This window comes from Lissotriton helveticus, chromosome 1_2, assembly GCF_964261635.1.
Source record: "Lissotriton helveticus chromosome 1_2, aLisHel1.1, whole genome shotgun sequence".
Lineage (NCBI taxonomy): Eukaryota > Metazoa > Chordata > Amphibia > Caudata > Salamandridae > Lissotriton > Lissotriton helveticus.
The window spans coordinates 456,442,824-456,458,251 of record NC_136058.1 but is presented as its reverse complement, the minus strand read 5'-3'; the positions used below and the strand labels follow the sequence as shown (position 1 = coordinate 456,458,251).

Here is a 15,428-nt window from a genome sequence, read left to right as displayed (position 1 = left end):
TCCTTCATAGCGAATCGGTAAAATTTGCTATTAAGGACTCGCAAATTTGAATTTACCTACATCTGGCCCAAAATCAATTTAAAAAGCTAACTCATATCCAAATGTTAAACAATTGCAATGATATGCTTTGCCCTCTGATGAGTGAATGGTTTGAGTAAAAACTTAGTTTATATGTATTCACACACGTCAGTGTTACAGTGTACCGATAAACATGTAGTCTTTTTTCCCGTTCTGTTAGGTACTAACATAATCAAGAAAGCAAAGGAAGATCAGAAAAATGCAGAAAAGGAACTACTAGACGCTAGAAGAGCACTGAAGTATGGGATAGAGATCCGTTCCATAGAAGAGAACCTTCTGGCTAACAGGGCACAAGTTCAAGCCCTCCAACAGGATCTAAACTCGGGAACTGCACTGCATACAATTTGGTACAAATTCAAGTTCTACTTGAGTAAATGCATCAGTTTGCTGAGCACTGTTGCTGCCAAGACCAGTCCGGAAAGCATGTCCCCGGGGCTCAGTGAACTGCTTGATGGTCTGCTTGAAGTCTTGAATGAAATTGCAGGGGCTTTTCGCCCCCTGGTTAAAGGTAGTTCAGATTACGCATTCCTAATTTATGGTAAATTACAAACCGTCATACAAAAGCTGGAAGAGGCTAACCGTGGGTTGAAGAAAGCTGCAGCGTCCTAAATCAGTGCGTTCCTAAAGCACTGCAGTGTCTGGCAATCCCTGTAATCTGCCCTTTTTGCATTCTGATCTGCAACACCTTTGGGTGAAACTCTCACATCTCCTAAGCTTCGCTCCTTAATTGTGAATGTGCTGCCAGCTGACTGTGCCCTCGAGCCTAAAGAAGGCATAAAATCAGGCACAGCATCAACTCCCTGCCAGACCCACCTCTTCCTTGTTACACAGAAAAGTGCGATCCCATGAACCTCTTGCCAGCCCATCGACAACACCAACTCTGCTTCATCCCACAGCACAACGACAACACCAACCCCGCTTCATCCCACAGCACATCGACAACACCAACCCTGCTTCATCCCACAGCACATCGACAACACCAACCTCGCTTCATCCCACAGCACATCGACAACACCAACCCCGCTTCATCCCACAGCGCATCGCCAACACCAACCCCGCTGCTTTATCCCACAGCACATCGCCAACACCAACCCTGTTTCATCTCACAGCACATCGACAACACCAACTTTGCTTCATCCCACAGCACACCGAACAACACCAACCCTGCTTCATCCCACAGCACATCGACAACACCAACCCCGCTTCATCCCACAGCACATTGACAACACCAACCCTGCTTCATCCCACAGCACATCGACAACACCAACCCCGCTTCATCCCACAGCACATCGACAACACCAACCCCGCTTCATCCCACAGCACATCACCAACACCAACCCCGCTGCTTTATCCCACAGCACATCGCCAACACCAACCCTGTTTCATCTCACAGCGCATCGACAACACCAACTTTGTTTCATCCCACAGCACACCGAACAACACCAACCCTGCTTCATCCGACAGCACATCGACAACAGCAACCCTGCTTCATCCCACAGCACATCGCCAACACCAATCCTGCTTCATCCCACAGCACATCGCCAACACCAACCCTGCTTCATCCCACAGCACATCGACAACACCAACCCCCTTCATCTCCTGCACCTACACCTTGCCCTAAAACCCAGCAACAACTAATCTTCAAATTCCTGTCTCACCATCATATTCCCTCAAATGGATTTCTTATAAAGATAGGGATGCATTTATTATATTTTGCTGAAGGGCGACACTGCAAGTCTTCCCACTGCACTGCCGTACGAGAAAAGAAAAGGCAGGAATGTGCCTTGTTGATCAGATACAGCTCATTCCTGTCCTCTGTCCCTGCCCTGGCACCAAAGAGACTGCCAAGCGCCACGGTGCTGCGTGGTGGGCATTATTGTTTTTGTGCAGGAAAGGACAGCATCCTGCACAAATGCAATCCATGGAGGCAGTTATCCCCTTCTATGTGATCTGCTTAATGCAGAGGAAAACAAGTTGGAGAACGAAGGTATTTCTCCTGGTTGCATCTCCCTTACTCCTTACAATGCGTAGGATTCTGCCGCATTCCTACGTCTACAGAACATTGTAAATCTAGGAATGTGTCAAGTGCCAGGGGTGTTACGTGGGAACACCGACAGGAACGCCCCAGGAAAGCCTCACCCCAGCGCGAGGCAACGCAGAGACTTGTGCTGCGTTGCCTAACACCATATCTAGAATGCCCTGAAAAGCCGTAAAGGGTGGATTTACGTTACCTTGCATCTGTGGTACTGCAATGTGTGCCACTATAATGGACGTTCTGGCAGTGCAGGGACCTTGTAAAAGAAACCTATAATGTCCTACCCTCACCCTTCATCAAAGCTCACTCAGGGCACTCCTTCTCACCCGTACTCCCCAATGCCAAGGCCTCCCTCACTCAAGGTATCTTCTCAGAAGCTCTCAAGCCAGGCCGGGTCCTCCCACTCCTACAGAATCCCACACCGGCCCCTGATGACATCAACGGCCATCAGCCCATCACTCACAAACCCTTCATCCGGATTCATCTGCAGGCTCATGGGATCTGGTTGATATTGCAGCTGTTGCCGGACATTATGCGATCAATCCCAAAAACAGACTTTAACAAGCCCTAACAGGTGGGAGGCGTTGACTCCGTCCTTATGTTCATAGTCTGGAGTACATATTTTGTTTCGGCGAAAGTTATGGGCTCTGCAAAAAAAGTGCCCTACAAACAGCTGTGATGATGTTATTCATTTAGCCAGTTGTCCGAGCTTTAACTTGGACACACACGTGACATTGTCTTAGATAACAAGATCATTGGTAGTGTTTGCTTTTCTCTGGCAGCAGCACAGAGGAGGAGTGTGGTTATTACAGTTGCGCTTCAGACTTCAGTGTTGTGTTTGAGACCCAGGGCTTCACCAATCCACATGGACTTCTTTTTCCAGCGTGAAAGTGCAACTGTTACCTGACCTTATATGATCATGGTAAATGAGCTTTGGAAGTCTTACTGAGAGCGGGGCATAGGCACCACCCACATCATGGTTCTCACAACTTGCAGGTTTGAATGGGCCAACTATGTGTGCTTGTACTAAAATGCTACTTGTATTCTAAAATGTACACTCACTGCAACTGTCTATGAATAAATGTTATGATGAAGGCACAAGGCACTAGGTCTGGCACATTTATTGTGAAAAGCATGTGTTGAGGTCGATAGACATTGAAGGTTTGAATGTCATTGTGTCTTTTAAAGCCTACACTTAGGATATAATATGGAATCTGACAGAAGTGCCATAGTAGGCAATGGTTTTTGTATCCCTCACTCAGTGTAACACAAAGTTGATATAGAAGGCCTGCTATGTCAGAATCATTATTAGTGGGTATTTGGACAGGCCATACTTTGCCAACCTTTCCAGTTTTATGACTATGTGTCCGATGGCTGTATTGTGGGAAAGCTTCGATGGTTAGGGCGACAAACTATACGTCTGTTTGGTGCACTGGGAATGAGACGTCGAATGGCTTGGGCGTGGTCTTTTTATTATGAAACATTAGGAGTAAGGCCGTTGGTCTAGCATATTCATCGTGAGAAGCAATCACCAAGGGTAAAGGTGAACGTCAGGACAGGTTTCATAGGTTTCATCTGTTATCATGAATCAATATGACAAAGTCAGTAGGCCCAACCTACTTAATGTGAAAAGCATGTGTTTAAGACAAAAGCCATCTAAGGATGGATTGTTAACATACTGTGCTCAGGCTATGAACAGGTGGATTGTTCGATGGAAGTTTCATGCTTCAGTAGTAGGCGAGGGTTCCCGAGCAAAATCTGTGAGTTGAATGATCCTCATTAAGCTTTCTTAGGAGTGATTGTTTTCTGTTTTCCCAGGTATGATTTTCTTTACACTTGTAGATGTGTGACTGTATGCCAGATAGCTGGCGTGTGGACAGCTTACACAAGATGTAAAAGACATGATTTAGATGTGTCAAAAAGGCCAGAGTATGCAGATGATTCAATTCAAAAGGACATTTTGCTCCCATCTGCAAGAGAACTTCCCTTAAGTGCAGCCAGTTTTACTCCAGCATGCAATGTATGAGGAAACTTTTCCTCTAGCTCTCAGAACATTTCCACACGTTGGAAGGATCAACATAACAGGTGAAATGAGATGTGGCTTAGTGGCCTTAGTTGCCGACTTTTAAACTTAAGAAACCATGAGGTATATTTACAAAACATTCAAAATATAGGACAGCAAGCAAAGTTGCATTAATGGGAGAGAGATGAATCTCTACTAAAACCTCTCACCTAGCACTTTTGAACTTAAGGCTGCCCAGCACACAAGGAGGAAGGGTTCCAGTGTTATATGCATATATATATATATATATATATATATTCACTGGAAAAACCATAGGTTTCACACCAGTTATAGTTAGCTGGAAATTTTACTGGCATAAAACCAATGAAATTCCCACGTTATAGTTAGTTGGACTCACTATAACTTGCGCGCGCAATGCACTGCTGATGACGTCACATATTACATCACTCATGACATGGTCAGTGACATCACTCATGACATCACTGAAGACACCATACAGTGAACGTGTGCCTTTCTGAAAAATAAATATTAGTGAGTAATGTTTAAATATTTAAATATATGTATTATTGTTTCACTTTCTGTATAAGTGGCTGCATGGGTTGGTGAGTAGGTACATGTGTATGTATATGGGTTATTAGATGTTTTTCTTAGTATCAGTATGAGTGTTTGTATGGTTTGGTGGGGTATTACTTAGCACATAGATGCATGAATGACTGACTCTCTCTTTGTATGTGTTTTGAAGACAGCATATGTGCAGGACTGTATGGGTGGATGAGTGTGTATATGTGTGTGTTAGTGAGTGAATGACTATCTCACTAGTGTCTTTATCAGTAACTACATATGTTTTAATCTAGTATATGTGAATATTGATGTATATAAGTGAGTATATGTGAGAGTGAGGGATTGTAAGAGTTCCTGTTTTAAATTTGTATGTTTTTCTATAAGTGATTTTTTAAGAGAGTAAGTATTTGTAAGTTTCCTTAGAAGTAAAGTGGTAGTGTGTGTATAGCTGTATATGCAAATAAATGGATGTTCAATAGTTTATTTGCATGTGTGAGTATGTGTGTGAGTAACTTTTGGATGACTGCCGGTGTGTAACAGGATGTATAGGTGTATCACTACATATGATGAGTGAGTATATGTATGAGTGACTATATAGAACTGTTGGTGAATGAGTGGATGTGTATATAGATGGTGGAATTATTGAATTGGTTGTTGTAACTGGTATGGGTATCTCCATTTTTTTGAAAATTTTAGTTTCTATTTTTGAATATGTGTTTCAAGGGTTACATTACAGTGAAAGGAGGTCTGTCACTCTGTCACAAGGATGGTGTCATCAGTGATGTCATGAGTGATGTCACTGACCATGTCATGAGTGATGTAATATGTGACGTCATCAGCAGTGCATTGCACGCGCAAGTTATAGTGAGTCCAACTAACTATAACGTGGGAATTTCAATGGTTTTATGCGAGTAAAACTTCCAGCTAACTATAACTGGTGTGAAACCGATGGTTTTTTCAGTGAATTTAATAGGTTTTTAAATGCTAATTCCTAACTATAACTTGTGTGAAACCTATGGTTTTTTCAGTGAATTTCAATGGTTTTTTAATAGCAAGTCTCTATAGGTATGAAAAGTAATATTTTTTATAACGAATTTTATATTGTATAATTATGTAAAAATTATTTTTTTTTTTTTACATTTTTTGCCTTGGGGCGCTCCCGGGGCACGTACCGGTGAACGCACGGGTAAGTGCAGTGCTTTGGTGCGCCCCGGGGCGCGTACCGGTGAGCGTCCCGTTAGCGCAATTCTCGCGAACGAAAACAACATCGTGACGTTTCGCGTAAATGCGTGATGCGTCATATGACGCACTGCGTAAGCGCACCCGGAAGCACGCGAGCGCATACGATCGTGCAACGTCCTGACGCGCTTACGCGACTCGCCCTCGGGCGCGCCCCGGGGAGCGTAGCGTAAGCGCGTCGGGTCATGTGACCTCAAAATAACACTTTTGATTGGTTCACAAGAGTTTTGTTTTCCAAATGATGAAAGACCCCTCCTTTTTCCTTATTCTCACTTTGTTGTTTGTGTGAAGAAGACCTGCATTCATTCTGAGAGAAATGGCTTCACTAGTAGCAGCTGCATCTGCACCACCACCACCTCCACCACCACCACAAGGACCACAACAAGTCTACATTGGTGGTCAAGAAGAAGAGGAGGACGAAGAGGAGGAGAAGGAGAGGCACTTTCTGCGTGAGGACAATCCCCCATACAGACCCAAGGAACATTTTATTTGGCAGTTTTACAAGATGCCAAGGGGTGCAAAAAAAGTGAATGCAGCTAAGGTGACTTGCCTCATCTGTGGCGCAGAACTGTCAAGAGGGAACCCAAAGAAGAAGTACTCTTTTGGGAACCACACTATGATCCGACATATGCAGAGGAAGCACCCGATCAATTATTCGGCAGCAGAGGTCAGGGAACTGACCAGAAACCCTCCCCATCCTTCTCCTTCAAGCGCCTCCAATCAACCCACTCCATCGGGTGAAGAGGCTAGGGAGATGGTCCCTAATGTACAAATCCAGTTGAGCTGTTTGCAATTCCCTGTGTTTTGTTTGACCCCAGAAAAACTAAAAAAAATATAAAATTATTCAGAAAAGCCCCAAAAATAAAAAATTAAAAAAAAAAAAATATATATATATAAAACAACAAAAATAAAAAAACTGTTCTTTTTAGAACTACCTCTAATTTATAAAAAAATACTACATTTTTTAAAACCTCTGTCATTCTTTTTTCCCCATGGTACGCTCCCTGGTACGCTCCCCGGTGCGCGTACCGGGCGCTCCCCCCGCGAAAACCGAAAAAAATAAAAAATATATTTTTTACCCGAGGGACCCTTTTATGGCCCCCACATCAAACCTAGGGGGTCAGGGGGGGTCTACCCTGCCCCCTTTTGGTTATATCCCCCTTTGTTTTTACCACCTCTTGTGTCTCGATCCTAACGAGACACAAGATGGCGGCCGCTCCGGACTGTTTCGAATGTTTACAGACACCCGAGAGCCAATCAGCTTTCCGTGCGCAAGTCGCGTGGCGCGTACCGGGGCGCGCTTATAGATATATACATTTTTTTTAACCTAAATTACTCTAAATCCTCTGGAGCACATATCTTGAGACATAGCAAAGGCACATCGGGCTACCAGTCCCTACAATTTTTGCAAGTTTGGTGAAAATCCATTCAGCCGTTCGAGCTAAAAGTGCGACCGACCGCCCTATGGAAATTAACATGGGAAAAACACGTTTTGGGACCCCCCTTTTATCTCGGCCCCCGCTTGACGAATCCTCCCCAAACTTTCAGGAAAGGACCGGAGCGCCGTGAGGCAACGTTGCTGAACAATTCAGGCAGATTCCTCAACCGGCGCCAAAGTTATTCCCAATAGAATGTTGCGATTTCCCTATGGAAATCAATCCTAACTATAACTACCTACTGGCGACTGCCAGTAGGTAATATATATTACCTACTGGCGGTCGCCAGTAGGTATATATAGTTAGGATTTTTTCTCTATGGGATTTTTGAAAATTCTATGTCTAATAACTTTGGCGTTTGTGGACGGAATTGGCTGAAATTTTCAGGAAAATGGCACATTTTGTTTCTGAGCAGCCCTTGAAAATTTGGGGGGGGTTCGTCAAGGGGGGGCCGAGAAAAAAGGGGGGTCCCAAAACGTGTTTTTAACATTGAGTTTTCCATAGGGCGGTTGGCCTCACTTTTAGCCCGAACGGCTGAATGGATTTGCACGAAACTTGGCAAAATTGTAGGGACTGGTAGCCCGATGTGCCTTTTGTAGGTCTCAATATATGTGCTCCGGTGGATTTTGAGAAATTAACGTTTAAAAAAAGATATATATCTGTAACAGCGGACCTGGCAGCGTCCCAGGACGCGTACTTTACGCGCAACGGAGCTTTGAGAAGCGAAGCTGATTGGCTCTCCGGCGTCTGTCAACATTCCAAAAAGTCCGTAGCGGCCGCCATCTTGTCTCTCGGTAGGATCGAGAGACAAGAGGAGGTCAAAACAAAGGGGGAAATAACTATAAGGGGGCATAGTAGATCCTCGCTGACCCCCTAGGTTTGATGTGGAGGTTTTAAAAGGGCCCCGCGGGGCAAAAAAAAATAATAATAATAATAATCGAACGGCTGAATGGATTTGCACGAAACTTGGCAAAATATTAGGGACTGGTAGCCCGATGTGCCTTTGCTAGGTCTCAATATATGTGCTCCAGTGGATTTTGAGAAATTAACGTTCAAAAAAAGATATATATCTGTAACAGCGCTCCGCTTCGCGTAACGGAGGTTTGCGAAGCTGATTGGTCATTCTGTCACTGGGCTATAGTTGGGCTACATCTGGCTGATATTTGGGCTACATTTGTTTTTTTGTGTGTCTGGCGGCCATCTTTGGGCTACATTGGGCTACATTGGGCTTCATTGGGCTACATTGGGCTACATTTGGGCTCCAACATATATATAGGCCAATGTAGCCCAATATATATTTTTCAAAGTTAATTTTCGTAAAAACCACTGGAGCATATATCTTGAGACATAGCAAAGGCACATCGGGCTACCAGTCCCTACAATTTTGCCAAGTTTCGTGGAAATCCATTCAGCCGTTCGAGCTAAAAGTGAGTCCAACCGCCCTATGGAAATGAAGGAAATGAATGGGTAATTTGTAATTAGCAAATAGCTAATCGCAAACTAGGAATGGTAAAGAATCGCTATTTATTCCTTAAAGTTCGCTATTTAGGAAATGCAAAAAACTTTGATGATACATATGGCGGTTCATCTCTAACAAGATAAGAAGCATAGGGATACATTTATGATGACTGGCGCATCACCAGGGATGTGTTAGTCATTCTGTGCCGCTGTTCCGTCACCTATGGTGTGCTGCATTTACAATGCGGCGCATCATGGGGCAAAAACAGCACAGATGCGTGATGTATCTGTGCCGTAAAGGTGGCGCATTGCTGGAGTTGTATCACAAGTGTGATGAAGCTCCAGCAAGGGTCGGGGGTGCCCCTGTCGCAGGGTTTCTGTTCTCACACAGAACTGTGGACAGAGGATTGGAACCTCGGCGAATTAGGGTGTCCCAAAACTCACGTTAGTAATCAAAAACTCCTTAGCAAGCTAGGTACAGTGTCACATTGGATATAACAAACTCTCAATGTTTAGACAATCCAGAATATGAACTTATAGTACCTCAGGATACGTGGAACTCATGAACAGTCGGTCGTTATATATTTCTTAGAAACCAGAACATGGAGTTAAGAAGAACACATGTGTATTTGAAATGTTTATTTACTAATGCCGTCTTCTCAGGCGTAGTACCTTAGATAATACAAGTACACATATTATCAGTAGCAAAATTACCAGCATAGTTACTAGTACATAAAAAGCGAATGGTGATAGTATGTTAACATGCTGTAAATGAATAAGAGTTAGCAACACTTATAAGCAGCCGCGGGCCGTGGAGGGAGTTACGGTGAGGCAGGGAGGCGGGGAGGGGGAGAAGCAGGGTGGAGAATACAAGTACACATATTATCAGTAGCAAAATTACCAGCATAGTTACTAGTACATAAAAAGCGAATGGTGACAGTATGTTAACATGCTGTAAATGAATAAGAGTTAGCAACACTTATAAGCAGCCGCGGGCCGTGGAGGGAGTTACGGTGGGGCAGGGAGGCGGGGAGGGGGAGGGGCAAGGTAGAGAGGGCTCCACCCTGCTTCTCCCCCTCCCCGCCTCCCTGCCTCACCGTAACTCCCTCCACGGCCCGCGGCTGCTTATATCTCACCCTCCCTAATACACATATTATATTATTTGCTAAGAAGGTCTCTTTGTGTTGGTTTAGGGCGTGCCCATACTTTAGTGTCTTAGATTTGAAGGAATCACATCAGCATACACCAGCTCTCTCTTCATGTGAACCGCATCAACTGTTGTGTATGTGTGTTCGGCAAAGCAATATAAAACCCGCCTCATGCCCAGAATTGGCAGAAGTTGCACTTATGTTATGAGTATGAAGTCGTGGAGATCAGACCTCATAACAATTCTGTATCGTGTTGTTCTTGAAACTTTAGCACTCGCTGTACAGATATAGTTTAACAAGCAAAGCAGATAGTAGAGCAATAACATATTATTCTCATGTAAACCACGATGAACTACTAGGTGGAAAGCTAAAGCAACAACTAAGTGTCGTGTGCAGAAGTTGCAAAAAAGGAAAAATGGCGTTTAAACCGGTAATGAGCCCATGCTAACTTAACACGGTGTAAAGATATCCAGGACCTAGATGACACCTCCCCATGATCCGGAAACGAACTGAATAAGATAATAGAAGTGCCATCTCATGAGAGCAGATTGCAAGTTTATATGTGGACGGTCCGCAAGGTAAAGCATTAAAAACTAGGAAAATTTAATGCTAAAGAAAAATAAAACAGCCAAGTACTTTATCGAGTCTTAAGCCAATAGGCAAGGTAAATAATAAAAACTTGACAAATAAGTCAATGAATTGTCAATGAAATGCTAGTACTCAGCATATCAAACATGAAAAAGGTCTATGACATAACTGTGTATGCAAAATAAGCTGCAACAGCCTCCAATAGGAAGTCACCGTCTTCATCCGAAAACAGTTCAGCCATCCAATTTAAAAGCGGAAAAGAACATACGTGCTCTCCCAGCACCGGATCCTCTATCACCATCAGAGGACAGCTCGGTGGGTTTTCAAGAAAGCTCTGTTCCAAGAAAGACTGTGCTGCCGCCAGTAAATTCCAGGGACCAAGTAGTCCATGCATCAATGCCACAGCCATAATCCTTTCGCCAGGACAAACCAACTCGTGAGTAATGATAGGAGTCATCAGCTGATTAAAGTCGACGTCAGGAGAAACCGGTCCGCAGAGACACAAATCAATGGCCCAATCGAAATCACAGGTCAGGCAGTGAAATACAGGCTGGACACAGGTGAAGTAGGAGAATCGAAAAGATAATCCATATGCCGTGCTTAATATCGCCAACGGCATTGTGCCATAATATTTTAGCATGCGATTGCGGAACAGTGTCAGCAGCTGCAGGGTGGGAGGTTGCATAGGAGGGACATCCATATTTAAAAATGTAAAAAAGCACAAGAGCGTCCGCTGGTAATGCAAGTAAAAATGCCAATCCACGAACCAGAGTGGAGAAAATAGAATGAAAGGAAGCAGGGATGACTCCAAAGATTTTCTCAAATGAAGTCACGAGACCACTGGTAACAACTTTAAAAAAGTGCGCCAGGGTCTTTGTGGAGGATGCGTTAAAGATAGTCGGAACCATCTTGCTGAAATTGAAAGGCAAATCTGAATTGAAAAGGGTCTGCACCTCTGTACGGGTGTTCGCTATGTGAAGCACGAAAGTTTCACGGGCCGAACTCAAGGCCACCTCTCTCTGAGACAAAAGAGCTCTTATTCTTGCCATGCCGTTGAAATCTGTCCCAAGGTTGGTATTTGTGGCCAGATTGAAAACTCCCTATGTTCATGTGTGGGAGGAAATAGAACATTTCTGCAGCAAATAACCCGTTCACTTACTGTTACGATAAAAGGAATACTTTTAATTAACTCAGAACAATCTTCATTATTGAGCATCAAATAACTACCATTTTCCAACAACTTGAACGTGGGGATGATAGCAGGAACTGGCGTGCCTTGCAACACGCAAGCCATATTTGGTCGGTGTTTGTTGCATGAACCGTGTAACTGTATGTGCCTACACATTAGTGAATGATCTGGCGTCTCAGTGCATTCCTGTCCATTCAGATAAACTTCTTGATCATCTTTGAAACATCTGTATGTGTATGGAAGCGACCAGACCTCATGAAGAAAAGCACTACCTAAAGGTTCATAACGACCTATTGGTATATATTTCATACAATTTGAAAACTTATATAAAGCAAAAGGCAGCGTTATTAAACCGTGGATAAGGCACGTTGCCAAAAAACCCGCAATCCTCTGCTGATGATGTCACTGAGCATGTCATGAATGATGTAATATGTGACATCATCAGCAGTGGATTACGGGTAATAGTATCTCTAGTTTACTCCCCTATAGCTGTCTTTCTTTTAACATAAGTGTCTGTTTCCTTCCCTTATACTTACTGTTTTTGGTTCGCTTCTGGTTCGCGTACCGGCGAGCGAACTGGGAAGCGAACTAAGAGAAATAGAGGTTGGCACAGTTCCAAATATTGTACCAATTTTTTAATAACGGGGAGGTAGTTCTGAAAAGAACTTTTTTTTATTGTTTTTGTTGTTTTATATTTTTTTTATTATTTTTCGGAACATTTTTTTACTTTTTTTGAATTTTTCTGAACAGTTTTATATTTTTGGGGGGTTTTCTTGGAGGGGGCAATGAAAACGATTCATTGTAAAGGGCTCAACAGGAGCAACAAAACAAAAAAAGAAGTATTTATTATTTTGGGCGTTTCGTACAAACTTGCATATGATAGTCAATAGCTCTGTTGATCAGAGTGATGCTTTTTTCTCCGTAGGAAATGAATCCATCGCAAAATACGCAGATGTGTTTTACTTCACCAAATTTCATTTGTATATATGGCACCATCTCCCTGCCCTCTGGTCCCGTTACTTCCGGTACAACAGATCTTCTGGCCATAATAGGGAGATTATCTAGGTCGTTCCGAAACTGTGCAGCACTGTAGTTGTTAGGATGCCACCTAGTCATATGGCGATGCATTGTGTAGTTTCCGAAACTGTATTTTTTCTCGGTTCCTCTGGACAGTCTATCTTGACATATAAGGCAAGTTACGTATCTTGCATTTACTTTTTTCTGACCTTTGGGAATTTTAAAAAATTGCCAAATGAAGTTTTCTTTCCGGTGAGACGTCCTGGGCTGCTCAGGCAAAAACTGCCTCTCTTCGTGCTCGTCGTCCTGTTCCTCTTCTTCTTCTTCTTCTTGAATTATAACTTGAGCAGGTGGTCCACTCTTCCTTGGATGTGGTGGAGGTGGTGGGGAAGCACCAGCTGAAGCTACTAAAGAAGCCATTGCTCAGTGATCACAAAGGGTCTTTCTCTCACAATGATGAAAGTCAGAGTGAGGAAAGAAGGAGGGATTTTCATCATTTGGGAAAAACAAGAGTTCTCAACCAATCAAAAGTGTTCATTTTAGATTATATGACCTAGTCTTACATCATTAGGAAACCAAAAGTGAAATGAACCAATGAAAAGTGTTATTACCAAGTCACATGACTTGCTGTGTTTACGTTAAGCGCGCTTTGCAGAGCCTCCCGGTTTGCTTCCAGAAACCTGCGCTTTGCGACTCGCTTCGCGTACCAGTTCGCTAACGTAGCACGTCATATGACGTATCACGCGACAACGTGAAACGTCATGCGGACGGGAGGCGTCACGATGTTGTTTTCTAACGCGGCACTTGCGGTAAAGAAACGTTTACCGGCTCGCGGTTTATTTCGCGGCATCAAGGTCAGCTAACGGGAAGCTTCCCGATTCGCGAAGCGGGAACGAAGAAAAAAAAATATTTAAAAAAAAAATTCTTCATAAACATATAAAATATATTTTTGGATTTAAAGAAGAATACATTTTACAGCTACAGATATTAGCTGTTAAAAAACCAATGAAATTCACAGAAAAAACCATAGGTTATAGACCATATATAGTTAGGAATTAGCATTTACAAAACCTTGAAAATTCACTGAAAAAACCATAGGTTATAGACCATATATAGTTAGGAATTAGCATTTAGAAAACCTTATTTTACTCACACAAAACCATTGAAATTCCATATATAGTTAGTTGCACTAACTATATATCGCGCACCCGCAATCCACTGCTGATGATGTCACATATTACATCATTCATGACATGGTCAGTGACATCACTGATGACATCACTGATGACATCTCAAATGACATCACTGATGACATCACTGATGACATCTCATTTGACATCAATGACCACATCACTGATGATATCATTCATGTGACAATACAATGCATCTCCTCACATTTTAATATAACCTCTGTTTCACCCAGTGTTAAAAAGAGAGTATAATTTTTGAAACCATTGACACACCAATACTAGTTACTACATACGCACTCACTGATTGCTACGTCTACACACACCTTCACTCATTCACCCATACAATCATTCATACATACAATCACTCATCTTTACAACACTATCATATGCACTCATACACCTATACAGACACTCACAGTCTGCCACTCATCCATGGAGTTACTCACACACCTAGTCAGTCCTGTAAAGAATCAATGACACTTCCATTTTCTTGTCTATACAGTTAAACATAGAGCACCTTACATTTTCAAACATATACTAACACATACTTACCTTCTTATACAATCATTGATACAAGTACAGATTGATCTGCACAGAGTCACACACCTCCCAGCTAGCCACACACACACACTCAGTCTCCCATACAAATACTTGGGCAATCAATCAATAACCCATATAGTTACTCATATAGCTACTGATCAACACATGCAGCAGTTTACAGAACAACAGACATAATGATGCACAAATTAAGACAGTTTAGTCACTAACCCATGCAGTCAGTGAGACACATTTAATCACTCACTCATACAGTCAGTCATGCACCTACTAAATCCTTCGTCCAGACACTTACACATCCACTCATTCTTCAATATGTAAGACATATTTAAACTTTATAGAAACAAAAAATCACTGGATGTTGTTATCAGTGATGTCATCAGTGATGTCATTTGAGATGTCATCAGTGATGTCATCAGTGATGTCACTGACCATGTCATGAATGATGTAATATGTGACATCATCAGCAGTGGATTGCGGGTGCGCGATATATAGTTAGTGCAACTAACTATATATGGAATTTCAATGGTTTTGTGTGAGTAAAATAAGGTTTTCTAAATGCTAATTCCTAACTATATATGGTCTATAACCTATGGTTTTTTCAGTGAATTTTCAAGGTTTTGAAAATGCTAATTCCTAACTATATATGGTCTATAACCTATGGTTTTTTCTGTGAATATATATATATATATATATATATATATATATATATATATATATATGTATATATACATATATACATATATATATATATATATATATATCGTTTCAGAATCTGGTGTTTTTTCGGCGCTTTCCACACCACACAGAAAGAAGGACCTCCAGAAGCAGGCAAATTACTGGTGAAGAGTTTTAATAGCTCGCATGGAATAGTATTTTCGGCATGACGCGTTTCGGTTAACAGGTAACCT

General features: G+C 42.4%; 2 protein-coding genes across 7 annotated transcripts in view; one reads left to right on the top strand and one right to left on the bottom strand.

The window, feature by feature from the left end:
- The window catches only part of LOC144807725 (uncharacterized), an 84,904-nt gene extending 83,608 nt beyond the window's left edge, over positions 1-1,296 (top strand). For both annotated transcript variants that reach the window (XM_078673391.1, XM_078673390.1), the window contains exon 5: positions 239-1,296. In XM_078673391.1, the coding sequence (XP_078529517.1) occupies positions 239-687 (449 nt within the window). In that variant the 3' untranslated portion in view covers positions 688-1,296. The remainder of the gene's footprint in view (positions 1-238) is intronic.
- The window catches only part of LOC144807723 (uncharacterized), a 1,505,442-nt gene that overhangs the window by 542,570 nt on the left and 947,444 nt on the right, over positions 1-15,428 (bottom strand). The gene's annotated exons all lie outside the window — the stretch shown is intronic.